At 43.0% G+C, this 25583-nt stretch overlaps 5 protein-coding genes across 15 annotated transcripts in view; 4 read left to right on the top strand and 1 right to left on the bottom strand.

The window, feature by feature from the left end:
- map4k5 (mitogen-activated protein kinase kinase kinase kinase 5) overlaps nt 1-1820 on the top strand; it is a 30586-nt gene extending 28766 nt beyond the window's left edge. For all 11 annotated transcript variants that reach the window (XM_076749267.1, XM_076749273.1, XM_076749270.1 and 8 more), the window contains one exon: nt 793-1820. In XM_076749267.1, coding sequence (XP_076605382.1) covers nt 793-880 — 88 coding nt within the window. In that variant the 3' untranslated portion in view covers nt 881-1820. The remainder of the gene's footprint in view (nt 1-792) is intronic.
- Nucleotides 1821-3238: 1418 nt separating this feature from the next.
- On the top strand, nt 3239-11012 carry cdkl1 (cyclin dependent kinase like 1 (CDC2 related kinase)). The gene is made up of 10 exons (XM_076748587.1): nt 3239-3357; nt 4150-4406; nt 5780-5901; nt 7780-7852; nt 8239-8329; nt 8660-8860; nt 8984-9066; nt 9175-9231; nt 9541-9702; nt 10459-11012. Exons 2-10 carry the CDS (start codon nt 4239-4241, stop codon nt 10558-10560), a joined length of 1059 nt encoding a protein of 352 aa, XP_076604702.1. The 5' UTR covers nt 3239-3357; nt 4150-4238; the 3' UTR covers nt 10561-11012.
- Nucleotide 11013: 1 nt separating this feature from the next.
- dmac2l (distal membrane arm assembly component 2 like) lies at nt 11014-14842 on the bottom strand. The gene is made up of 5 exons (XM_076748588.1): nt 14761-14842; nt 14559-14670; nt 13764-13972; nt 12004-12175; nt 11014-11918 (listed from the first exon to the last, which is right to left on the bottom strand). Exons 2-5 carry the CDS (start codon nt 14651-14653, stop codon nt 11804-11806), a joined length of 591 nt encoding a protein of 196 aa, XP_076604703.1. The 5' UTR covers nt 14654-14670; nt 14761-14842; the 3' UTR covers nt 11014-11803.
- A 35-nt stretch (nt 14843-14877) lies between these two features.
- Nucleotides 14878-21371, top strand: l2hgdh (L-2-hydroxyglutarate dehydrogenase). Its single transcript, XM_076748586.1, has 10 exons — nt 14878-15118; nt 16942-17057; nt 17468-17619; nt 18086-18217; nt 18294-18456; nt 18542-18576; nt 18658-18825; nt 19500-19657; nt 19820-19951; nt 20141-21371. Exons 1-10 carry the CDS (start codon nt 15027-15029, stop codon nt 20334-20336), a joined length of 1344 nt encoding a protein of 447 aa, XP_076604701.1. The 5' UTR covers nt 14878-15026; the 3' UTR covers nt 20337-21371.
- Nucleotides 21372-22033: 662 nt separating this feature from the next.
- The window catches only part of sos2 (son of sevenless homolog 2 (Drosophila)), a 32890-nt gene continuing 29340 nt past the window's right edge, over nt 22034-25583 (top strand). Inside the window, exon 1 of the mRNA XM_076747991.1 lies at nt 22034-22921. Within this exon, the coding sequence (XP_076604106.1) occupies nt 22838-22921 (84 nt within the window). The 5' untranslated portion in view covers nt 22034-22837. The remainder of the gene's footprint in view (nt 22922-25583) is intronic.

Here is a 25583-nt window from a genome sequence, read left to right on the forward strand (position 1 = left end):
TCTCTGCCCAGCCCCCCATGTTTTATTCACCGCCGGCCGGGCACTGCCAGCCTGGTTTGAGTGTCTCTCCGTGCCTCTGTAATTTCATCTGATGGAACGGACAGTATGGACTGTAGCTTCCCTGCTCACCTGTCACCGCCACGACACGGGTGGCTTCTGAAGATGCACCCGGCGCTGTCCTGATCTGACTGTGACAGCTCGATCGGTGCGGTTAATGTGCCGTTTAGCATGAACTGTCAGGACTCTGCGCTCTGAGCAGATTGATAACATGAACACGACGCTTCGAGCTTTGTCGCTGGTTGTTAGTGCTGTTCAAATAGCAGTATCTCTTACTCCTCTTGCTAAAAATAAGATAAACATTACCAGGTGACAGAAGCTGCGGTGTGGTTTGAAAGTGGTCAGTATTAAAGGAATAGTTCTATATTTTGGGAATTACACTTCCTTTCTTTCTTACTGATGTGAAGGTCGATACAGTGTGATATTATTATATTTTATTAAATCTATGTTTCATCTGTGCAAACACCAAAGTGTAAAAACGTCAAGTTGTAGTTTTATATTGATTCCAGAGGTGTTTGTAGGCGGATTTGTTTGCTTTGGACAGAACGAGGCTGGCTCCAGTTGTTACGCTAAGCTAAGCGGCTCCTCAGTCTCACGCCGTACTTCCACCACACAGACACGAGGAGAGTCAAACTGTCATTTAACTCTCAGCAAGAAAACAAATGCAATTGCAGTTTTATAGTAGTTGATGAAACTTTCAACGGCCGCCGTCTTTTGTGTGTGTTTCCTCTGCAGGGTGGTGGTTTTGGAGAGCCGACCCACCGACAACCCGACGGCCCTGAGCAACCTCTACATTTTAGCGGGTCACGAGAACAGTTACTGAGCCTCGCTTCTGACAGACGTGGATATGATGCCTCAGTTTTGGGAGAAAACTCCAGACTTTCACCTCAGCCTTCATGTCGAGGGGAACGTCTGGTTTCGAACTGTTTTTTGTTACTGATCACGGGATCGACAGATCAGTAAAAGAGGAGCCTCTTCAGTCAGGATTGGTGAGTCGCCTTACGCCAGCAACACGTTCGCTGTGGCTCTGCTCATCGCAGGCGACAAGGACGCCGTCAGGAGCGGAAGGTGGAGAAACAGTAAACGCTCATATGAACATTGTTACTTAGCATTTTCTCACTTTGCTGTACTGTGGAATGAGTTACAAACAAGATATCTAGAGATACTATTGACAAAAGTGCCATTAAAGTTCACAAGGATTTGTGATTGTATTAGCAAACGATGGGAGATCTGTTGTTCTTCTCTGTAACATGTTGCTCATAATCACTGCCAGTGATACACGTTATTAGGCTTGAGAGGAAGTTTCTCTGTAGTCAAACTAGAAGATCAGTTTAAACAGAAACCCAGGAGCCTCGTGGCTTATTTAAGCAATATTTATTAACCTCATGTTAAGTAATAGGGTATGTTTGATTTACAGACCATGTTAACAGACAGAGACAGTGCAGTCCTGCTGTGAGGATTAACTACCTAATGAACAGGTCCCGAGCAGCTTTGGGTCATTTTTACTGCTTTGTAATATAGTCGCATCTCTCCTGCTCTGCTGCATTTTTAGACGTTGGATATAATGTACATTGTTTTTCTTTACCCTCTTTTATAGACCTTTTACTTCTCATTATTTGCACCATGTAAGCACTTTTGTACATTTTTTATTTAAAATGACAAAATGAGGGACAATGCTAGGTTTTGTTTAACATCTTTGCATTCCCTTGGCGAACCGTTTAATGTATGCTGTTTTTGTAATAAAAAAGCTGTTGTTAACAAGACGGCAGGGATGGCCTGTGGTTTATTTCTGTGTTGTTGTGAGTTCGCACGGACGTAACGGAGCTGATGATGCACAGAGTCGCCCCGATGATGAGTCTCTGATGGCAGGAACGAGGCAGACGAGTGAGTATTAGTTTCCATCATTTCCCTCTTTAGTCTGCCATTCCTCTCACTTAGCCAGCCTGCACTAATTGGTCTCAGTGCAACAGAACATGTCAGGTTTGAATTTCCCTGTTTGCAGCTCGCTGTCGTGGAATGATGTCAGACAGGTGTGGATGTGGTTGTTTTGATGGCCACAGAAAACATGAAGTGGCCTCTAAAGTGTGAGAAATCCTCCAATAATGAAGCATTAACTGGTTTTTCACTGCTAATAAACTTGACTTCAGATGTTTGAGGATTCACCTCTTTTAAAGAGACGAGTGTCAGTGAATTCCCCTCAGAATACGTGGATTTGCTCACCTGCGTGGGTGTTTGCCTGACGTTGGCTGTAGTTTACCTGCCGCTGTATTTTTAAACACATCTCTCACTCTGTCAGGTGTGAACCCCGCAGGCCTGCTTCACCTTTTTTTATGAAGGTGAAGGTGGAGTCAGCTGTTCCTATGGGAACTGGAGTGGAAAGGGGAGAAATCTGTCAAGTGTGAGGCAGTGACAGTAAGGGAAGTCAGATAATTTCACCTTCAAAATAAAACTACTGCTAGTTCTAATCAAAAGGTTTACGGTTTAGTCTGTTTTTTCTTTCATTACTTTTTTTTGTTGCTTGTTTCTTTCTTTTTTGGTTTCTGCATTGTTTTCTGTTTTAATCTGTACTCAAGTTTATTTTAACATAAAGCACATTACTCCATGACAAGCAGTGATAGAATCTGGGATGGCATCCAGCTGAATCTTCACTCGTCCGACTGAATCTTCAGCATTACAGGTGTAATGTTACCTCTTCACTGTGTGTGATGCATTTTAATCTCAAAAACACATACCTATCTAAACTTAAAAATATCCGAAAAACTGCATTTTACCATGTTTTACTGTGTCCAGGATCAGAAATGTGATTAGAACTGATTTGGGTTTGTCTTTTAGACTTATGCACTTGAACTGAAGTGAGATATAAATAAATAATACTGTTTTTGTCATCAGTAAAATTATCATTTATATACTGAAAAGCTTTATTTTCTTTCACATAATGAGATCTTTATTCCTCTGACCTGCATGTTTAAAGGCTTCTGAGCTCTGCTGCTGAACTCCAGGTGTTATTTACTGAATTTAACATTTTATTCAGATTATTAATTTACGATTTGTACAGAAAACCTTTTATTACGCCCAAAACAACTACCGGAAGTGATGCGTGCGCATTTCCGTTTTATTTTGAAAGGTATGCCCGGATGTCAGCGTTCGTCCTGTCTCACTTGGCGCTTTAAAACCTGCTGCTGGCGACTCTGCAGGGACAGTTGAGCTGTGGTCGTTCACCTTGTCGTGTTTGCAGGAAACAGCAGCTTCACTGACTGAATATTTCTGACCGACGAACATCTGCGAACACTTTCACTGAAAGTAAGTTTGGACATTTACATTTCGGACGAACCGGATGTGTTTTCTTTGAAATGTGCCTCACAGAAGTGTTGAAACGTGCTGACTTTGATCAGCTGGTTTTGATGAGGAACTTTTTGAATTACAGTAACTGTTTTCGGTCACATGCAGACCTGCAGCAGTACTTCTAAAACTGCTCATTCATCCTGTTTGCTGTAACTGAGTGTTTTCCTTGTTTGGCTGATTATAAGTGCAGCACTTTGATTTCATCCCCTGGCTCCTCACTGTCTCTGTTATCTGTTTTCGCTCTATATCCCCTCAGGGAAATGACCTAATATACTTTGCATTGCAAATGTTTTCGTTACGCAATCTAACTGTTGGGAGACAGGTGTAATGTTGCCTCTTAGCCATGAAATCTGTCTTTTGGAGGCAGTTTAAGACGTTATTTCAACATTTATCTAAGAGGTTAAACACAATCTGAGCTTATTTTACAGCTGCTCTTAAATTAGCAGATGCATGTCACTTCTTCTCACTGTATTCAGATAATTACACAAGACATCAGCTGTTTTTCATAATAACTCAGTGATGCAGAAGTCAATCAGAATTTCTGGTGTCACAACATGAAAAAAGGCCAAATTAGCCAAAATCTATTGAATGTTTTAGAACAGCTTTATTGGATCTTTTAAAACCAGCTTTGATCCTCACTATGAGTTCATTCCAGCTGTTAATAAAAGCACCAGGTGGTCAAATTACCCTCACTCCTCCTCTCTGCATCCCTGCTGAGAAGCCCTCCTGAGTCTCCTCTCGCCTTGTTAGAGGCTGCAGAGACGGTCCTGACGGTCCTCCCCTTGGAACCTCCCTGCAAAGTTTGTTTTCCTCTGGATGTCCGCCGGTCCAGCCTGAGGATGGAGAAGTACGAGAAGATTGGAAAGATCGGAGAGGGCTCCTACGGTGTCGTCTTCAAGTGCAGAAACAAAGACACGGGGCAGATCGTCGCCATCAAGAAGTTTGTGGAGTCAGAGGACGACCCCATCATCAAAAAGATTGCACTGAGGGAGATCAGGATGCTCAAGGTAAAAGCACATTTCTCCCCAAAGTCCTTCACGTCTCTGTTTTTGACTGACGTTAAATTAATGTAGCAGCAGTCCAGCTCTACCAGCTGTGGAAGCCCATTTCTGCCAAGTTCAGAGTAGTTTTAAAAAGTAAGTCACGATTCTGTGAGTGCATCAAAAGTCAAGTCAATGTCAAGTTTTGGCATATTAAGCCAAAATTGTGACCGGAAACCTCAAAATTATGAGGAAAAAAGCAAACATTTTGACATATTATGTAACAGTGAGTCAAAAAGATGAGTCAAAAAGTCAAAATTATGATGCACAAGTGTCAAAATTACAATGCTGTAAATCACAATTTCACTGTTAATCTCCAAATTTGAACTTTTTAGATCATAATTTTGACTTTTTTATTTTTATCATGACTGACTTGTCATTTATTTTTCCTCTCCCTGGCTCCCATACAAGTTCTGTCTATTTACATGTAAATTATAGTCATACTCTCCTCTATTCATATGAAAGGGTGAAATTAAGTGTAATCATGCACAAATTCCTGTGATGCAGAACACGAGGATCCTGTTTTTAGTGCCATGAAACGCAGTCCTCCCTCTCTGTTGTGCAGCCAGCAGGAGGGACAGCGTGCAATTAATTCTGCAGACAGGAGGGAAGCATTTCTGTAGCTGCTGCACAGAGAAACTCTCATTCAAAGGAGCAGCGTTCAAAAGAGCTTCAGAGGGCTGTAATCAAACGAAGGAGAACCCCGCAGGGCCAGGACTGACTGAAGTCCTCAAATTAGAATGTGAAATTTATTTTAATAACAGGAAATGAGACGCTGGGCAGCCTTTAAGTGAAAAGGCTTTGGCACCACGTTAGCATCAGTGTTTGTGTCTTTAGCTGTTTGACTGTGAAATGTCAGTTTTGACTCTGGATGCAACACAGATATTCATGTCAGCTGAATCATCTTGAAGCAGAAAGTCTCACCTGGCTGGCAGAGACTTCAGCAGCGAGGAAACGAGCAACAAAAACATCAAGGATGATCAGGCCTTCCTGTTTCTTCTTAACGTTGTTGCCCAGTCTTTTCAAACCAAAGGCTGAAACCTGCTTGGTTCATGTTGTGTGATATTTATCAAAGATGCACTGGTGCGATTGTCAGTGGCTGAATTAGTCATGTGGTGGGTGGGAGTGTTAGTGGCCTGCGGAACACCAGGAGCTCATAAATAGGACAGATTGTCAGGGGCAACAGTGTGTTTATTACCATCCGTGAACAGTTCAGTCTGTTTGATGAGAGCAAACCACAGCTGGCACCGGCCTCTGCTCTGCTTTACCGCTCAGACTGTACGTGTGCGCGTGTTTCTGCACTTCTCTCACATGTTTTCCTCATTTTTGCATCTCTGCAGCAACTGAAACACGCCAACCTGGTGAATCTGATCGAGGTGTTTCGGCGCAAACGGAAGCTTCACCTGGTGTTCGAGTACTGCGACCACACGGTCCTGAACGAGCTGGACCGCCATCCCAGAGGGTGGGTTCATGCAGATCTGTCCGTCACACAGTTAACAGCAGAGGCAGACAGGAGAGAGAGTGGAAGCAGTGGGCTTGAAGTGATTGAAGAATATTTTATCTGCAATATAAGTTAAAATCACTTCACATACAGATGGTGCATGGCTCCAAATCTAGATCTTTAATTTAAGGCTTTTCAAGTGGTTCAGTGGTTCATCGTAGCACTGTGCAATAGACGAATGATTCAAGCACAAAGGGACTGGTTCCAGTTCTTGTGGCTGTTGTCTCGGCTTTTGATCGTCGACGTCGTTGCCTTAAAAAACTGCACCTGCTGAGGATCATGTGATGCGGTGGAAAGCTCCAGACCAGCTGTGAGGCTTGTGTGAAACCACCTGCACGTCACAAGCTTCTCCAAATATTCACCAAAAGACACAAAGTGAAGTGAAAACATTCAAAATCGCAAAAAGCAAAATGAAGCAAACTATAAACAGACACTTACAGGAGATTTTATTCTTCGAGCTGAAGCATCACAGCGGATAAAAATCCACATCTCTCAGCCCTTAATGTGACGTCCATCCCACCAATAAAAGCTTTAGAAACCTGTATTAGTCGTGCAGTTAAGAGAATATTTATATGTTTAAAGACTTAACTCTGAATTATATGAAATGAACACACAGCTCGGTGACTGTACTGACATCAGCTCTGTGATAGTGGGAGCATAAATCTGAGCGAGGCGGCTTTTGATTCAACACACTGCTGTGTACTTTCTATTATGTGCACATCACATGTACGCCGCGCCGTACTCTGCGCTTTGTGCAGCTCCGACGGGCACGACGCTCGTCTCCAGGGAGGCTGACCTGCTCGCTGTGGAATGTTTACAGTGATGCTCTCCCAGAATGCTTTGCTGGCGGGGAGCTGTCGGGGCCGTTTAGGCCCGGCCACATTTTATACGGAGTGTTTTCGCTGTCTGGTTTCCCCCTCTGGTCCTGGCCTGTCGCCTCCTGGACCAGAGGGTTCAACAGAAGAGAAAACAAAGTGGGGAGAAGGGGCGGAGATGGTTATTAATCGCCAGTCGCAAGGCTCGATTTAGCCATTTCCACGGCAACACTGATAGATGATGGTCCCCGAAGCAACAAAAGCCACACTGTAGCCACGCTGCTCGCTGTCCTGCACAGCTGTCTGAGGGGGACGAGATGTCTGAAAAACAGAGCGGGACAGAGGAAAACCAGCACTGACAGCAAAAGTAGACCCATGAAGGAACAAACGTGTCAGTCCATCCGCGCCTCTTTTCTGCTCCATTAATCCTGTTTTTACTCCAGGTTCCTCAAACCTAAACTTTGCTCTACAGCTGTTTGTTTAACCTTTAGCGTGCCGTGTTCACATTCATGGTCCCAAGAGGATGAATCCTGCTCACTTTGGTGACCCGGTGACTTCTTCTCCAGCGCCACCGTGAGGCTGACATTTGTGGCTTTTAGAGGAACATGTTAACAGTTAGTGGTGGAAGTAACTCAGAACATTTACTCCATAACTGTACTTTTATGAGTTACTTTTACTTCACTTGAGTATTTCCATTTTATTTCACTTAGTGCTTTCTACATGTCAGAGAAAAATATCATAATTTTATCTCCACTTCATTTATGTGATGAATGTAGTTACATTCTGCAGGATGAGTGTTTTTACTCAGCCAAATTTCGTGGCCTTCATCAACAGCTGACGTTCGCTCGTCTTCAAGGACAATAATCGTTTGTTGTTCAGTCGGAAAAGTTCCACCTGGTGGATCTGGTGCTGAGAACTTGATGTTACCTGTTAACCAAGTTCAAACTGAGCGTTCAAGCTCAGGTTTAATTTGTCACCGTGGATCAGCTGACTGATCTTGGTTTTCCTCTTGGTTTTCTTGCAGGGTTCCAGAGCACCTGGTCAAAAGCATCACCTGGCAGACGCTTCAAGCCGTCAACTTCTGTCACAAACAAAACGTACGTGACCGGCTCGTGTTTCTTCTTCTGCTCTCTCGTCTGTCTTCGTGCGGCGTGTTTTCCAGTTGTCAGACTTTCCCTGCAGCTTGTTTTCGAGTTCCTCTTGTCTCCTCCCTCCTCCAGCTCCCACCAGGCCGTCTGCTTTATGGCTCTTTTTTTTTTTTTAACAAGAATTCCTTTGCCCCTGGCTGACCAGCAGTTAATGTATCACCTAGACACAACAAAAGCTACAAGGCCCCCATTTAACAGGGTGGCACGAAGGCCAGAAAGCACTGTCTCTCTGCTTTTACAGCCTCACAGAGCTCCTTTATTCTCCGCGTCTCACCAGCATCTGAACGCATTCCTGAGTTTTCTCTCATTTGCTTTGACTGTTTGTGTCCCTGCAGTGCATTCACCGCGACGTCAAGCCGGAAAACATCCTCATCACCAAACACCAAGTCATCAAACTCTGTGACTTTGGCTTTGCCAGGATTCTCAGTAAGTCTGACGCGTATCTGACAGCGCCACCTGGTGGACGCGGTCTGTACATGTTGCCTGCGGTGGTGTTGACATTGTATTTTAAGGCTGCAGTCATTAAACACTTTGTGCTTCAGGTGTGAAGCTGCACAGGTTTTACTGAGAAGAAGCAGTTTAGAAGTTTATTATCAGTATTATTATGGTGACTGCTGGAGAGAGACAGAAAGGGCGGGGAGAAGATAAATGACATAAATCCATGCAGAAATGCACATTTTCTGAAACCCTCACCCTGACCTGATCGCTCTTCGTCACACACCTGACGTCACCTGTTTCTGCGTTCTGCGCCATCAGCGGGGCCGTGTGACTACTACACCGACTACGTGGCGACTCGGTGGTACCGGGCCCCTGAGCTGCTGGTGGGAGACACTCAGTACGGCCCTCCGGTGGACGTGTGGGCGATCGGCTGCGTGTTCGCCGAGCTGCTGTCGGGGATCCCTCTGTGGCCCGGCAAGTCTGACATGGACCAGCTGTACCTGATCAGGAAGACTCTCGGTGAGTTCAACCTGCTGCTGCCATGTGTGATGTTTGGAAAGATGATGATGATTAATGTTATTTGTTGTCCTTCAGCAGAACTGCGACATTGTGTCTCACGTTCGTCTTTCTCGTCCTCTGCAGGAGATCTGATCCCTCGACACCAGCAGGTCTTCAGCAACAACCAGTTCTTCTGTGGAGTTTCCATCCCAGAGCCACAAGAGATGGTGAGAAACGCCACGCGCTCCACCTCCATGTGCTCCGCCCAGCTGCACCACATAAGTGGATGTTGTTGTAGTAAAATCTATTAATCTTTGTCCCTTTTCTGTCTCTAGGAACCTTTGGAGCAGAAATATCCAAATCTCTCACATCAAGCGCTGAGTCTCATGAAGGTGAAAGTCTGTTACACACAAAATCTGAAGACATTTCAAAGAAAATACACGAGCAAGTTTGGATTTAATCCAGTCAAATGTGCTTTATGTGTTTTACTGCAGTCCTTTTATTGTTTGAAGTGTCAGACAGAGTAATAAAACGTAAGTCAGGCTTTAAGGCAAAGATCTTGAAATTACTTTTATTTTGAAAAACTTTCATTCACGTGACAACAAATCAGAAACTGTGTGTGAAGAACTGTGTGTTCTGAAATAAGCAGAGTAAATGCTGGCAAACAGGCGGTCTGACTTGGCTGTCTTTGGATGCTTTAGGGCTGTCTGAGGATGGACCCGTCCGAGCGGCTCACCTGTGAGCAGCTCCTCCAGCACTCGTACTTCGACAGCCTGCGAGAGAAGAGCGAGAGCACCTCTCGAGAGCACGACCGCTCCAGCAACAAGAGGACACGTTTACCTCGCAGACACCTTCCTCCCGGCGTGAGTAGCCTTCTGCACGCTGTGCTGCTGCCATGTTTACGGCTTATTGTCAGTGTTTTTAAATGCTGCACATCTTCCAGTCCGTGTTGTCGACTATCCAACATCTGTAAAATCTGCAAGATAACAATTATTTTTGGATCATTTTTATCACTGCAGATGATGATAAATTGAATAGTGACTGTCTCACACACGAGGACTTGAGGACACTTTAAATTGGTGAAAAATCCATTAGAAGGGAGTGAGGCAGGTGGGAGTGCAGCGCTGCTTATTGATACCTAGAACTAATTTAATTTTTTATATTACCTTTCATACAAGAAATGCAGCTCAAAGGGCTTTACAGCAAAGATATTTAATGCACCAGGTGCCTCACATATAACAAAATGAACACGAACACATGTTTATAATGCAGAAAATAATGTAAAATAAGATGGTGAATAAACTTCAGCCAGTAATAATTGAAAAAATGAGTATGAAAATAGAAAACAGAGAATGCAGAAGATGGAAAAAAAAACCAGCTCAATCATAATAATAAAAATAAAGTTGTATGTAAAGAACATTTTGGAGCTGCATTCCCCTAAAAAGTCTTAGTTCGCTGAAAATGTATCAAATCTCTGTCCTCAACAAACCTCCTAATTTACTTTAATGTTACACACAGAGGGGAGCTTTTCTAATCTCTAAATCAAATAATTATATCCATATTAAAATACTTAATTGCTCTGAAAATTGTCTGTTAAACTTTACCTTTTCTCCATCCAGTATTTGCCGCAGCTGACCAGCAGCAGCATCTTTCCAGCTGTGGACAATAAGAGGTACTACAACAACCTGCGCAAGTTCAACTACCACCTACCAAACATCTAAACTGGCCGCTCACGAGCCGAATTAAAACACCACCGACAAGCAGCATTTTCTGGAACAACTCAGGAAATGGAACCGATTCTTGGTTTTTACCGAGGATTCGACCACTTTTTAAAGTTTCTGCTCACGGTCGGTGTGCCGGGTGTCTCTTGATGTCAGTCTATGCACTATTTCCCAACACGTGGTCTCACACGTGTATGTTGCCGACATTTCAAGCTGGTTTTGCTGTATTTTGTATGGATGTGTAAAGACAAAGAGCGATGTGCTGCTCTGCTCGTAGCCGCTGAGTAGACTGAAGGTAAAACTGCGACGTACTGCCTTGCCTGGTTTGCCAAATGTGTTTTTTATATAAGGATGGACTCTGGGAGAGTGATGTGTTTGTGCTAGAGCTGTTTAATCGATTGTCTCTTTAAGTTATAATGTAGGACACGAACTGTCTGTTTTGTCACGACTCACGAGCATTTCTGAAAATATTTATTGACGTCAGGAGTGAAGACAGATGTACACATTCCCACATTTACTAGCATGTAGCAGTAACAATACCACACTGTACTCGTTATCTCTGGAACTTTGGTGCTAAGGATGTTCACAGCCATCTGTCTGTCCTCAGATATTGTACAAATGCCAAATTAATCTAAGGGGAAATCATGTGAAAGACTCCTCAGCTTTTCACAATAGAGCTTCAACTAATGATTAAGATCGGCGTCGATTCATCTGCCAATTACTTTCATAGTTAATCATCATTAGTCCATAAAATGTGAAAATGCTCACCAACAGTCCAAAACCCAAAGATTTAAGAAGCAGGAACAAGCAAAAATGAAACAATTAATCAATTTTCAAAGTAATTGGCAAAGAATTTTCTATCAGTTGACAAAGAAATGAATCGACTAATCGTTGGAGCTCTATTTCACACATTGTTTCCTCTGTGTACCCGCATGTGGAGTCATCTAACACCTTGAATGTTGACAATATAATAAACTAAAGAATAGACCGTCCTATCAGGACAAACTGGTGTCTAGAGTCTGAAGTGCTTTACTGGTTCTCTTTGCTGGACCTTGTTGCTGCTATTCTTCACACTCTCTCATTTAACAAAGACTCACTGATTCACACGTAAACACACTGATGTTGGACGATCAAAGCCCGTCACGCTCCAGTCTGTCCTCCTTCAAAACTGTTTTTTTTTTTTTTTTAACTCTGAAAACCTTTGAAAAAGTCCATATTTTACAATCTTAAACAGGAAGTTATTTCAGTCCAGATCCATTTCGATTTCCAGACGTGGAAGTGCTGTCTGCAGTCTGTCAACTGTCGATTGTTTGTCAGTGATTCCAGGAAGATCTCTGAGAAACAGATACTCCAGATTCCTGCGTGGAATTAATACAAAACATCAACAAAATGGATGAATCGGTGTCATTTAAACATCATTTTAAACAAACAAAACACACTCACCTGAGTCTGTGCAGGGCGATGACGCCTTTATCGGTCACATTTCCACACGACACCACCTCCAGCATGTACAGACTCTCCTGCAGATTCTCTATGGAGCTCAGCCTCTCCAGACAGGTGTCCTCAATGTAGATACACTTGTTGAACTTGATTTCCTCCAAATATTTCAAACCATCTGGGAAAATTAATGCAAGAACACCATCAGCACACTAAATTTCCACTGGCACAGAAGGACGTTGCACCAAAATAAATACAAAAAGCAGCAGCCATTAAGGTCAGAGATGGCGCTCCATGTGTGCCTGCTCGGTGTAAAACATCCCGCTCGCTTGCGTCACTTTTGGATAATCAGTCTGGGAGAGATGCACTTTCACCGGCACCTTTCCTTTCTTGTTAACAGAGGAGAATCACTTTCAGGTCAACGGTGGAGGTCAAGCTCATGTTAACATAGTTAATGCAAAATTTACACTTTCTGAACAAAGCTTTAATCTTTGATTTGATCCGCCGCTGCAGGCTGTCAATCCAACACTCAGAGGCTTCAGAGTGAATTATTAAATGGACTGCCGTTAAATTTGACACTGATTTGATGGTCCACAGACCGAATGACTTTGGTGACCTCCTGACTTTTCATCTAGCGCCACCAGCTGGTCAGAAATGTAAAACTTAATACTTCTTTGACCAAAGCTAACAAGTACTGAAAGCTGCTACCAGACTGATACTGATCGAATTGATATTCTTGTTTATATTATTGATATTCTTTGGTCATATAGGTCCTAATTCAAGTAAATACTTTCGCAATTTTAGCTATTTATAAGGTTATTGTGCAGCTGCTTGCATTTAGTCAATATTCAACATTTGAGAAGTTTGGCTTCTTCTGCTAAATGGAAAAGATTTGTCAATAAACATTTTCATTTTTCTAAAATAAAAAAAGGTTAAAAAATGGTTTTATGATATTGTATCAGAACTCAGGCAATACCATTGTAGATACACTAGTGTCAAAAAATGTAAAATCATATGTGACCATTAAAACTGACTTTGCCACAGCCAGCGATACATTTGAATGTTTAAAGTATGCTAACGTAATGCTAATGCTAACGTTATCATGTTATACTGACTACTATTATATGTTAACAAGTTCAAATAAGCCTACTAACTGTGTGCATGTTAACAAGCTAATGCATTAGCCATTGCAAGCTAAATGTTGGCATGTAAACTTGCTAACAATAGCATGCTAATGTGCTAAATATTGCTTGCTAACAGTCAGGCTGCTCAAATTTCTTACATCTATTTTGTGAAACAGTAGAATCTTAATTATTGGATATTATTAAGTTGACTGTGGGTGTTTTCAATTGTTAAAAACGGATGTTAGGATTTAGCTAAATATGTACACAAGCTAAGTAGCTCCATCTGAGGAAGAGGACCTGAGGCTAACGAAGTGCAGCTAGTGTATACCGTCTACATCAGTAAAACAGTCAGGTATGTCATAAAAAGAGGATAAACCATTTGGATTTAGTTAAGAATTATGGACATTACACCCTCAAACGTGAAGAATTGCAAACATTTCTCATCATTTTTCACCCATCCAACAATGTGCTTTCTGGTGTGTCATGAGAATTACAGCCTCATTGGGTCTGTGGCTGTCCAGCTTCAGTCATGTGACATCTATTAAAGGATAAACAGCCATGACCACATGGAGGCAAATGGAAATAAGTGCGGGACAGTTCAAGAGGACAAGAACATATCGTTCTGCACACTGTAACACTGACCCAAGTGGTCGAACCCTCTGTACATGATGCAGGACTCAGTGGCGTCAATCGCCTGGATCTTGTATCTGCCCAGAGGCCCAGTTGGCAGTCCGTTGTAGTCGTGATGCCAGCGCTCGAAACCTTGAAACCTCACCTTGGCACCACATCTCAGCAGCCACTCTGCTGCAGCTCGGTCTGGACCGACAGCTTTGATCCTCTCATGGTCCACCCTGAGGGGAGGTCAGCAAACACTCAGAGTGCGGTACGTGTTGATGCCATGTGATGTGGTGTGCTAATGGTTGAGACTGAGAGGGCAAAGACAGGAGCCAAGAGGGTTTCTAATAATAAAGCACACATGGCAACCTGCCCACCAAGCCAGCTGTTTGAAGAATCAGCCACTGCTGGATTATCTATCATGTAAAATACCAAATTTTCTTAAAAACTATTGAGGATTTGCTTTTTTTTTCAATTTTGTATTTTTCACTTATTAAACAAGACCATAGGGAACATAGAATTCACTGCTTTTACTGAGGCAAAACATCCAAATCCTTTTTACAACAGCGGCAATAAACGCCTCTGCAGCGACAGCCTCCATATACTCAGACACCTCAGAGAAGCTGTTTCAAGAAAAACTTCATTATTCACGAAGGTAGGATTTATAAACATATAATGTGCGTATAAACACACGGACGTGGTGTGTGTTGAGTGTTTTGTCACTGTACGTATTGCCACTAACAATTCTTTGCAAGCATTTCTCTGCAGCTTTTAGCCTGCACAGGTGCGTCCCTGATCGGTGGGATAATGCTGCTGTCTCACTTGTTAAAGACTGCATTGAGCCAGCTCCAGAAGCGTCTGCGGCTCCACTCGCTCTGAGCCACCGCAAACTGCACCGCCCCCGACAAGAGCTTCATGTGTCCGAGCTGGAAAACTGAAAATAAGTTTATCATCAGTTTGTCTTCGTTTTACATTTCAACTGAATCAATTAAGCAAACCACTGCGACACAGGACAAAATCTCACCTGTCCTCCGACTCAACACTGTTTACATATGGGACGCATCCATCGCTCTGGCCTTTGACCTGGTGACGTACGGAAAACGTGCCTCCCTATTGGCTGGACGTCCAACTGGCGTCTGACGCGGCCTCGTCTCTGGCGCTCGGGCAGCAGGATGTGGGGCTAGCAGGGGCCGCAGGAGGAGGAGGAACCACAAAACAGAAGTTGGGAGCTTCTTTATGACACTTGTACGATGAGGAGGACTCTGTGAGGAGCCGTGAAACGCTGTGACAATGATCCGGACACTGAGCGCCGCGTCTTTTAAGGCCGTCGGAGCCGCGCAGCCCAAACTGCTAAAGGACGTTACCACTAGACAACTGCACAAGTAAGAACGATATTAACGCTACAGAGAAGAGAGCAGGCTGTGGTTAACCGTGTGGCGTAGAAGTGTAGTTCATTTACAGGTGAGGAGTCAGGCGAATTCTTGTTCCTCTGCTTCACTCTATAGTTTGACTCGCTGACAGACAGGTAAGTTCAGAAAGGGCCAGACGATCCGGTCCCTGCTTCAGTTACTAACTTTTCAGTCGATCCCAGTCACTGCCAAGGACGTCCATGCTCCAAGAACCCGATTGCATAACGTTTCTGCTCTCCGCACAAACCACAGCACTGTGTATGCACCCAAAACATCTGTGCCTGCGTTGAGTCTCCACACCAGAGTCTGCTCCAGTCTCACTTTTAAACTCATGTCTTAACACACGAAGTCTGACTTTTCCTGCAGGAGGTTTTTCTTTGCCTTTGTCCAGCAGTCAGTCACGAGTTTTGTGTGGGCTGCACTCTTAGGGAGGCATGCTTGTGCTTCATATTAAACCATAGACTCCACAGGCTCCTCTGGTGGTGCTCTGGTGGAGGGGAGGTGGTGTGGCCCTGACGCTGCACGGTTGCCCTCCTGGACCCACCCACGTTTGTTTTACTGTCTACGTCTAGTCGTGATAATTTGTATATATTATCATTTATCTTGTTGTGAATCGACTCTTTGTGAATTATATCTACTGCATCTGTGTCCACCCTGGGAGAAGGATGCCTCTTCTGTTGCAGCTTCCACTTTGTCCCCATTAAAAGGTTGTTTGTTTGTTTTTTAATCTTATTTTCTTATTAAAATCAACTGTCTATTGACAGAGGGTGTTGTCTGCTGTACAAACTGTTAAGGCGTTCGTGGCAAATTGTGATTCTATATAACTAAAGTGGGCTTGACTTGACCGTGGGGGTATGGTATGCATCTTATGTAACGTGGCTCCTCCCCAGCCTACTTTAAACTGAAATACAGATGTTGTAACTCAAAGATATTGATTGAGAACAGTTGGGAAACGTCTCTGCCGTGTTGAATGAGTCCAGTGAGACATCAGGACCCAGTGTCATCTCAGATTATCTGACAGATGAAATGTTTTTCAGGTTTAAAATGGAGCAGCTGTGTGCTTTTTTACTTTACTTTTTTTTACTTTACTTAAGTCCAGGCGGTCCTGAATGTAAATTAAATCTCAAAACGTTTGAAGCAGCATTTCCCCGCAGAACAGTTTCACTCTTAGCTCATGTTTTTTCAGGCTAAACGGCGATCCAGCTCGAGTTGCAGATAAACTTTTGACCATGTTTTTTCTCCAGTTGGGTTCATTGGTCCCGCCCCTTGCTGAGCAGTAGAGCGCTTTGTCTGGTTCTCATTTTCCAAAAAAAAAAAAACAAGATGTTCACTGTTGCGAATGTCCAGAGCAGTCATGAGGGAGTGGGATTGGAAACGTCCTCCCAGGCTTGAACATTGTGTTCTTGCAGCTCCCTGCAAAAGCTTCATGATGTGAAATCCTGTGGTGGATCAGACGAGTCTGATATCCTGGATCTGCTGCTTAGACACAGTAGATAGTGCTGTGTGGTAATTAGGTTAAGAAATGGATTTACGTAGTGTAGCCTTGTGACAGATGGATATTGTCTTTATAGATACAAATCGGCTGTTGACTCCAACACTTGTGTCGTTCGTTTCCCTTCGGCTGAGTCTCAAAGGTCTGTTAGCTGCTCACACAGTCACGCACATTTGGTCATTGAACCTCTGACCTAAATTTTCTGCTCTGCTTCATACCCTTTGCAACATGTAAAGCTGGTTGGTTATCAGTAGCCATCTTAAATTTGAACTGTATGTAACCTCACCTGTCGACTGTGTTTCAGTACATATGACGTGGCCGTGGTGGGAGCTGGCATCGTGGGCCTGGCCACAGCCAGAGAGCTCCTCCTGCGACACCCGTCACTCAGCTTCATCCTGCTGGAGAAAGAAAAAGAGCTCGGTGGGTTGTGGTGAAAGAAGACAACAACTTGTTCTAAAAGAGTTTTGCATGCCACAGTGATTAGAGCCAGTTGCACAAAGCAGTCAGTGACACAAAGCAATGACTGTGAGGGTAAAGTGCCAAATTTCAGCTTTAATTTCAGGGTGTTGTGTTAAGACAGTTAAAAACTGGCTAGAGTGCTGCACCATTCACTCACTGAACATCCACGAGCATCCTTAAAGGCAAGCAAGCATCTTAAAAAGAAAAGATTTAAGATTTAAAAAAAAAAAAATCCCTCCTTTGATATTTGAATAGAACAGATTGATGATATGAAGTGTAAAAGTCTGGTGGTTTGTCTTTATAAAGCCTCCTTTTCTGTCTTCCTTTCCTCTTCGTCTTGTTCTTCTTCACGTCTCTTTCTAACTCACCAGCTGTACATCAGAGTGGGCACAACAGTGGAGTCATTCACAGTGGCATCTACTACACGCCGGGCTCGCTGAAGGCCCGTTTGTGTGTGCGAGGAGCCACTTTATCCTACGAGTACTGTGACAAGAAAGGACTCCCTTACAAGAGATGTGGAAAGGTCTGTTTTAGTCTTTTGAGTACATTACTTTAGTTCTGTGAAAGCTCAGCTATCATATAAAGGGCACTGTTATTTTGTCAACTCTTTATAGACGAATAAGGTCTTTCACATTTAACCAAACAAAACCCTGAGTAAACTGTATTTTCAGCTCCATTTCTTAGATATGATAAGTAAGTCAGCAAACTGAAGTTTTGCTTTCATTTTGTCTTAAGCTGACACCAAAATCCAATACTTTAAGCTAACTATTTCAGCATTGTTTAAAACACAAAATATGAATTTGTAAGCGTCTTTTAAAGTGTGTTTTTCATATCAGACTCCACAGGTTTTCAATGTACACTTTGGCAACTGCAAAAGTACCCTCAGGGGTACAAGTACCCTGATGGCAGTCACTGCTACATGGAGCTTCCATGTGCTTCGGTGTGTTGTGCCTGTCTTGGTACTGATCAGTGTATTTCTGTGGTGGCAGCTTATCGTGGCTGTGGAGCAGGAGGAGATACCCAGGCTCAAAGCTCTATACGAGCGCGGCATGCAGAACAATGTGCGCGACCTCAGTATTATCGATGCCAAGGAAATCCGAGAGCGAGAGCCGTACTGCAGGGTAAGAGTGTCAGAGATGTTGTTGTCATACAAATGAAAAGATGGCAGTGAAGGCCTATAGTATGTCGTCCTTGCAGGGTATAATGGCCTTGAATTCTCCCTATACCGGCATAGTGGACTGGAGGATGGTGGCTCTGCGCTACGGCAAAGACTTTGAGGAGGCAGGTGGTACGGTGGTAACTGAATCTGAGATCAGTGACATTTCCATGGTCAAGGAGAGCCCAGCTGGGAGCACTGAAGGTAATTCATAAGTTTAGTCCATCAATATGTCAATGCAGTCATTTTTAAACAATAGTTAGTTGTATCTTTTTTTATTTATTTGCAGGAATGAAATATCCAATTGCAGTCAGAGACAAAAAGGCAAGACGCATGCAAATAAAAGCATCAAAGTGTTCAGACTGCGTTCTATTGATTTCATCGATTGAAATGTTGTTTTTACAGGGTAACGAGGTGCGGTGCCGTTATGTCCTGACCTGTGGAGGCCTGTACTCAGACCGCCTGTCACAGATATCTGGATGCAGCCGGGAGCCACGGATCGTCCCCTTCAGAGGAGATTATTTGGTCTTGAAGCCAGAGAAACACTATCTGGTCAAGGGAAATATCTACCCTGTAAGTCTGACGAACCACGTGTTCGTATCTCCAGCTCTAAGTTATGCAGTCGACATAAATCATTTGCTCTGCAGATGTTTCTCATCACGCACAAGTACTGTGTATGATTTCTGCTGCCTTAAAGCTCTGCAGCCTCAAACACTGGCGGCCCCAAGTGGCAGAAAGAGATGTTTGACTTGAGTTTGAAGGAATTCACATCTTAAAAATCAGTAATCTGCAGCCTCTGGATTTCTTATTAGTGGATGGTAGGATGGTAGGGGTGGAGATGCTAGGAGAAAAAACGTTCAGCTGCTGTTGATTCCAGTTTGGATTTCCTCTTAAGTTTCACTCCCTCACTCCCAGTATATTGATTTACAAGCAGCTGAAAACAATTTTGGTAAAACAGGGTTTCATCCATAATATTTTCAGTTCTTCTTGGGGATTTAAGCTGAACATAAAACCACGAGAAATCTAAATGCAGGTTCAAATCCAAAACCTGTGACCCTGCAGGGTTTTGAGGGAAGAGAATTTCACCTGAAGGGATTTATAAAATATCCAGTAACAAGTTTCTTATGAGCAGAGTATGTCTACAGTTTCAAGCTTTTGGTTTTGCTTTAAAATCAACACCAGAAGCAGATCGAGGTGGCTGAGAAGAGGTTGGTACTTAATTTTGTTTCTATGAAATACACCTGCAGGTCCCAGACCCTCGTTTCCCCTTCCTTGGAGTCCACTTCACCCCGCGGATGGATGGAAGCGTTTGGCTCGGCCCCAACGCAGTCCTCGCCTTCAAAAGGGAGGGCTACAAAGTCTACGACTTCAGCGCCCGAGACTTCGTCGATGCACTCTCATTCAGGTACAACAGGATCGTTTTTAATCACTTCTAATCTTTGTGTAGTTTCCTGGAACCGTTTTGAAAAGAGACACGGATTCTGAAATTATGTAATGGCTTTGTAATTGTTGTTGTAATTGTGGCAGGTGATACTGAGTATTTAATGTTTGTGTCTTTGTTCTGCAGGGGCCTTCAGAAACTGGTGATGAAGAACATTACGTATGGGATTGGAGAAATGTATAGAGGGATTTTCATTGGTGCACAGGTCAAAATGCTGCAGAAGTACATCCCTGAAATCACGCCAAGTGATGTGCTCAGGTAGGGCAGCAATGCAACTCCTAAATGCATGAACACTGTGGTTTATAGTATGTATCAGGTGTTTGTTACTAGGTCGCCTTAATGAGTCTGACAGGTTTACCTGCACAAGTATTAAATTGTATAAAGTATAAATAAATGTATATGATTCAATACTGTTTTCAGTAACCCTGGGTGTTGTTTCTTCTTCAGGGGTCCTGCAGGAGTTCGAGCTCAGGCTCTCGACCGAGACGGAAACCTCGTGGACGACTTTGTGTTCGACGGCGGGGTCGGGGATGTGGGCAGTCGGGTGCTCCATGTGCGAAACGCTCCCTCGCCGGCGGCCACCTCCTCCCTTGCCATTGCTGAAATGGTCGCGGATGAGGTGGAGAGACGCTTCAGTCTGTAGAGAATCACAGTGATCGCAGAAGGAAAAAGAAAAAACCAAAGTAATCCAGTCACGTGAAACTGCTCACTGATTCATTTGCAGTAAAAATACATAGCCGAGTACCACAAATCACAGTTTGCCTCGAGAGCTTTACAGTCTGTACATCATACATCTGTCATCTGTCCTGAGACCCTCGGGGAGAATGAGGATCACTCCCCTCCAAAAAAAAAAGCTTTGATACAACTATGATGTTGTATCAAACTGTCACTACCTCAGCATCACTGTCACCACTGAGACATTTTTGTTACAGGTCAAGCCTTAATTTAGGTGAAGAAAGTAACACATCTTTGACTTAATTAGATTTTTAAGTCTGTTTTTATTTGAGCTGTGCTGTTTCAGGTTGTGTGATGTGTTTACTCCACATTCGCAGTGAAAAATTATTTTTCTACCACAATGTTTCTGTCTAAAAAGAACGTGCATCACGAGTTACTGTTAGTGAAAATGTTCAGCATAGAAAAAAGGTGCAGCTTCAGTAATTTAATTTTCTAAATTTTGGGGGGAAAAAAGAAGGAATTTTTCTTAAATTTTAAATTTTTTTATAATAAAATGTAAAAAGGTCCCTAGTTTTAAGTATGGGAAAGTTGGATGTCATTTTAAATAATAGTTTAATCATTTTTAATTAATCTCTTTATGTAACACATAGCTACAGAATACGCAGTATTTGAAGAAATATAGTCTGCTTACTTCATGTGAAGGTTTTGGCCGTTGGACAATTAAGACTACATATTGTCATCATCTCAATGTCATATTTACGCTGATGTAACTTGGGAACACTTGGATGTTTTAGAAGCTGTTTATGTGTGCGGGTGGTGATTTCATATTATTCTGCCATATTTTGCTCTCTCTTATAGCTTCAAGCGCTTCACATACTGTGAAAATGGTCCAGATTATATTCCAATGAAACTGATCGCCTTTTCTGTTATGTCATCCCATTTATTGACAAACGAATGTGAAACTGTTTGTACCATAAATACATATTTTTGAATAGCAAAAGTACCGGTGTGTGTGGTTTGTGACTTTTAAGCATGGGCTACATGTTATTCTATGTTAATCTGAGATACATTTTTAATATTAGAAGGAAAGTAGGGGTTTTTGCCACAACTTCACCTCCTTCCAAGGTGCATGAAGAAGGGAAGTAGTACAAAGAAAAAGTCAATTTATGGAGTAAAAGGTTGTTCTTCATACTACAAGTTTTGACCTATTTGTACTTTTGATTTTCCCATCTTGTTCTGAGTCAAGCACTTATTGAGTTTGTCCACAAGGAGGCAGAATCACAGCAACAAACATGCCAGATGAGCCTCAGTGCAACCGCAAAATATGTCTACATTTGATGCTATTGCTAAATGCAGCTGTTTTTAATGTTTTACTGCCAATGGCAGTACAATGGCTTGAAAGTAAAGTGGATTTAGTTTCATCTACATTTCTAATGAAATCAATTTACTAATGGTTCAGTTGTTTTTGTAAATACTATTAAGTAACAGCAGGAGAGTCAAGGTTCATTTTATATGGCCGATCTTTATTCTGAAAACTATTAATCTTCCGGAGACAATATGGGTCCCCAATATAAAATGAGACAGAAGTCCAGCCTTGTTTTTCTCTGTCCAATAAAATGTGAAATTACGCAGCGTGCGTGCCTGACAGCGGACGCGCGGCGCACAGAGCGGCAGCAGACAGACGGGCAGCGGAGTTGGTACGAACATCTTCGACTTCACAAACCAAACCAAAAACACCGCGACTGCTCTTCAGCTGCTCTGCCCGTAGACATGCCTCGGACTGGTCGCCGTTTTGGGGATTTACGTTGGATTTAGCGTCCGATCGCTCCGGAAAAGATGACTACATGTGAAGTAAACAGAGCAGGAGAAAGTGTGCCTTGTTTGGAGCTGAACGGGTCGTGTGCCACAACATAAAACTCGGAGCGCATCAAGGCCAGCAGCAGCCTGTAGCACTAGTTAGCTAGTCGGCTAATGCTAGCCTGCTAACGTTACAGGTGTTTAGGCAGCAAATAACTAAACATAACTTGTAGCTGTAGTTAGCTGGCAACAAGCTGAACTCTCATGTCCCGACTTAGTATTGAACTTAATGTGCCTGTTATAAGCTTTTTAGCAAACGCCAAGTAGCAAGTATAACACTTAGCAACATTGTTATTAGCCATTAGCTTTTTAGTTAGCCGCTGTCCCGTGTTTACAGCAGCAGCGGGCTAGCCTTACTAGCCACCAAGCTAACGAGTTAACTTTATAGCTACATGTGCTTATTTTCCTTTTTAGCTCATTTTTCGCAGTTTAACCCGACTCGACCTCGGCCTTGCAGTGTGATTTAGTGATACTCTTCATATTTGCAAGCGAGACAGTGTGACTTTTTCCACCGTGCCTGCCCTGGACTGACCCACCCACAAGGACTATCTATCCGGGGCCGATGCTGACAGTTCAGCCTGGATCACGGCAACGCCAGGAGCCGCTACAGCAATGCAGCCCCAGCAGATATACGACTTTTCAAGTGACGAGAACAGTCACAAATGGAGAGGCCTCTTCGTGCAAGCTTTACGAAAGGTAACACTATGATTACTCCATTAACTAATCCTCACAAAGTCTTCAACCGTCTCCAAACTGCCTTTCAAAACACGTAGCTATTCCCGTGTTGGTGATTCATTGGTGTGGGATATGGAGGCACTGGTTTCTTCTGCATGTACGCCTTACCAACAAACTTCTGCGACAAGTTGCCAACTTACTGTTAAAAACAGCCAAAAAGCATTATTATTATTATTATTATTATTATTATTATTATTATTATTATTATTATTATGGGCATACCAATCAATCTTCCCATGTGACTAGCAGTCAGTGCCCCTGTTAAATCAAATTAATGAAAAGCATGTAATGTTTAGTTGATCACTAATCATTACAGCAGACATTTGTCAGTGTTGAAACTGTTTTCCGCTGTCATCTTCTTTGGCTGTTGACGTGTCTACAGTGTGTTTATTCAATAAGTCTCTCACCCAAGTTCCCTATAATGACTTTTCCCACAACGTTTTTGAAGAAGTTGTTCAGTGGTGAGCAGTTTGTTCAGTGTCTTGATCTGCTGATAGCATTTCATGGTTTTAAGGTAAGCAAGGCCATGCTAATAACTTGCAGGGTGACGATGTTTCCTCCAAGGCAAACTACCAGTAAAGCTGTCCAGGGCCTGCTGCCTTGTAGCTGGAAGGCACCGTCAGACATCATTTGACGTGTGCGTGTTGCTGCCAGCCTCTTTATTTGTTCCTCATTTGGTCTAACAGCAAAGATGTCTCATCGTTGCAGAGCAGAGACCTTCTGCAGCTGTTCGATGATGCACACACGTCACGTTTCCCTCCTTATTCCAAAGAAATGCAACCTCATTCTCATAAACCTAATTGAAACTTTCAGGTCAGGAAATATTTTAATTTCGATGTCCTTGGTCAGCAGGATTAAACCGTATCAGTTCCTTTTTGACTGTCCCTCTCTTTCCCTTTTGTTGCATCATCTTGGCTTCTCCCTGTCATCACCAGGTTTATTTTCTGTTTCTGACCCCCACTGCTTCCCTCAGTCTTCAGACTCAGACCTGCAAATTCATGGCAGTCTGAGTGCTAACTGCGAACACGAAGTTATCACGACTCAGTTGTGTTTCACCGTCAACTTTTTCTGGTCTGGCTGTTCCATTAGGTTACAGGCAAAGCCACACTGTTTAGACACCGGAAGATGCACAAAGCCCTGCGTGCTACTTTCCCTTTGAAATGGGTCTGTGTGTAAACCTACAAGGCCCTGTCAATATGTTTTATAATGTTTACATGTCCTGATGTGGTTGGAGGTCAGATGAGTCACTAATGGGTTAAGAGCAGGATCTAAACTGTCCTGAGAAGTATTGCAAAGTAGAGACATGCCATCCTTTGCTAAGTTTTGATTTTATGGGCATACCTGTGATGTGCTGTGAGCAGCAGCAGTACAAGCTCATGATGCAATGGGACATTCGGACGGCATAGTAAAATGTGTTGCTCACCACATTTGGTGACCTGTAGGAGGTTTGTGTTCACCCAAACAAGCACTTATGAGCTGCACCCCTTGATCCAGCCAGTTCACTGCCGATGTTACTTTGTGATGCTTCCCTTCCAAATGACAAATGTCCATTAATCACTGTCGACCAATATTTATTTACTTATTTGCCAGTTGTTGAACTAAGACTACGTGTGTTGTACTTTTGTAATACACAGAGTTTCTACAGATGAAACTTAACAGCATGTGTACTTTTTTTGGAAAGGGACATTGTTTAAAATCTGAAATATTTGAGTTCCTGAAATAGATGAAAGCAGTGCAGACCGAGCATGAAAGATGCATGCCTTTACTCTCAGTGTTGCTAATGGTTTGTACGGTACTGTAATGGAGTTTGTTAACTACCTGCTTTGTTTAAAGAGGTGTCTGATCAGTTATTGACTCATAAAATCTGCTCTTTCTTCCCTTTTATAGTGGTTCAGGACATTTGTCAATATTAAAATGATCCAAATCACACTTTGTCCATTTGGGCATCAGAACCTAAACCTTGTTGAGCAGGTTCAAATATGACGCAGACTTGTAGTGCATTAATGTTGGTACCAAAACATGCCTCCAGAGGTAAGCAGCTATGGAATTAGCCATTTAGCAACATCGTGTTTATAAATAACGCAACCCTTTTTGTGTCAGTTCGCTGCAGCACAGCAGAGATGGTGTGATGAATCAGGTGAAACTGAGAGAGCAGGTGGTGGGCCGTGGTGCCGCGGTTTCATTGTCTCAACTTGTTACACAACTGCCGGAGGGAAAGCCTGTCAGAGATTGACGCAAGAGAGGTTTGTTATGGTTTTGACAGACTGTGACTCGCTGTTTTTCACAGCTGTCCACTGGGGGGGTTTCCTTGTCAGAAGGAACTTTGGTGGATGACTCTACCCCTGAGAATGATTTAGATGGTTGTTTAATGGTAGCATTTTCAAAATTAACCTGCAGATAGATAGACAGTCCTCAGAGAAGTCGATCAGGAAGGTACTTTAAGAAGTGTCACCGTCAGACAGACTCATCCACCTCCTGCCTATATTTACTTACACTGGCCAAATTGCTTTGAGATCAGACCGATGACAAAAGGCCTGAAACCATTATTTGATAGATGGAAAATTAATCTCAAACTCTTTTGATAATCAGTTACTCCATTAATTAATTGATCAAGCTCAAATTC

This window comes from Chaetodon auriga, chromosome 14 (genome assembly GCF_051107435.1).
Source record: "Chaetodon auriga isolate fChaAug3 chromosome 14, fChaAug3.hap1, whole genome shotgun sequence".
Taxonomy (NCBI): domain Eukaryota; kingdom Metazoa; phylum Chordata; class Actinopteri; order Chaetodontiformes; family Chaetodontidae; genus Chaetodon; species Chaetodon auriga.

What these genes read in the sequence shown, in the direction of transcription:
- dmac2l (XM_076748588.1), bottom strand. Translation starts at nt 14,653, where the DNA reads ATGAAGCTCTTGTCGGGGGCGGTGCAGTTTGCGGTGGCTCAGAGCGAG. An exon ending in CTCAATGCAGTCTTTAACAA is followed by an intron (nt 13,973 to 14,558) that starts GTGAGACAGCAG and finishes ACCTCCCCTCAG; the next exon opens with GGTGGACCATGAGAGGATCA. An exon ending in CAGAGGGTTCGACCACTTGG is followed by an intron (nt 12,176 to 13,763) that starts GTCAGTGTTACA and finishes TAATTTTCCCAG; the next exon opens with ATGGTTTGAAATATTTGGAG.
- l2hgdh (XM_076748586.1), top strand. Translation starts at nt 15,027, where the DNA reads ATGATCCGGACACTGAGCGCCGCGTCTTTTAAGGCCGTCGGAGCCGCG. An exon ending in CCCAGCTGGGAGCACTGAAG is followed by an intron (nt 18,457 to 18,541) that starts GTAATTCATAAG and finishes ATTTATTTGCAG; the next exon opens with GAATGAAATATCCAATTGCA. An exon ending in TTGCAGTCAGAGACAAAAAG is followed by an intron (nt 18,577 to 18,657) that starts GCAAGACGCATG and finishes TTGTTTTTACAG; the next exon opens with GGTAACGAGGTGCGGTGCCG.
- cdkl1 (XM_076748587.1), top strand. Translation starts at nt 4,239, where the DNA reads ATGGAGAAGTACGAGAAGATTGGAAAGATCGGAGAGGGCTCCTACGGT. An exon ending in ACTTCTGTCACAAACAAAAC is followed by an intron (nt 7,853 to 8,238) that starts GTACGTGACCGG and finishes GTGTCCCTGCAG; the next exon opens with TGCATTCACCGCGACGTCAA. An exon ending in CCTGATCAGGAAGACTCTCG is followed by an intron (nt 8,861 to 8,983) that starts GTGAGTTCAACC and finishes CGTCCTCTGCAG; the next exon opens with GAGATCTGATCCCTCGACAC.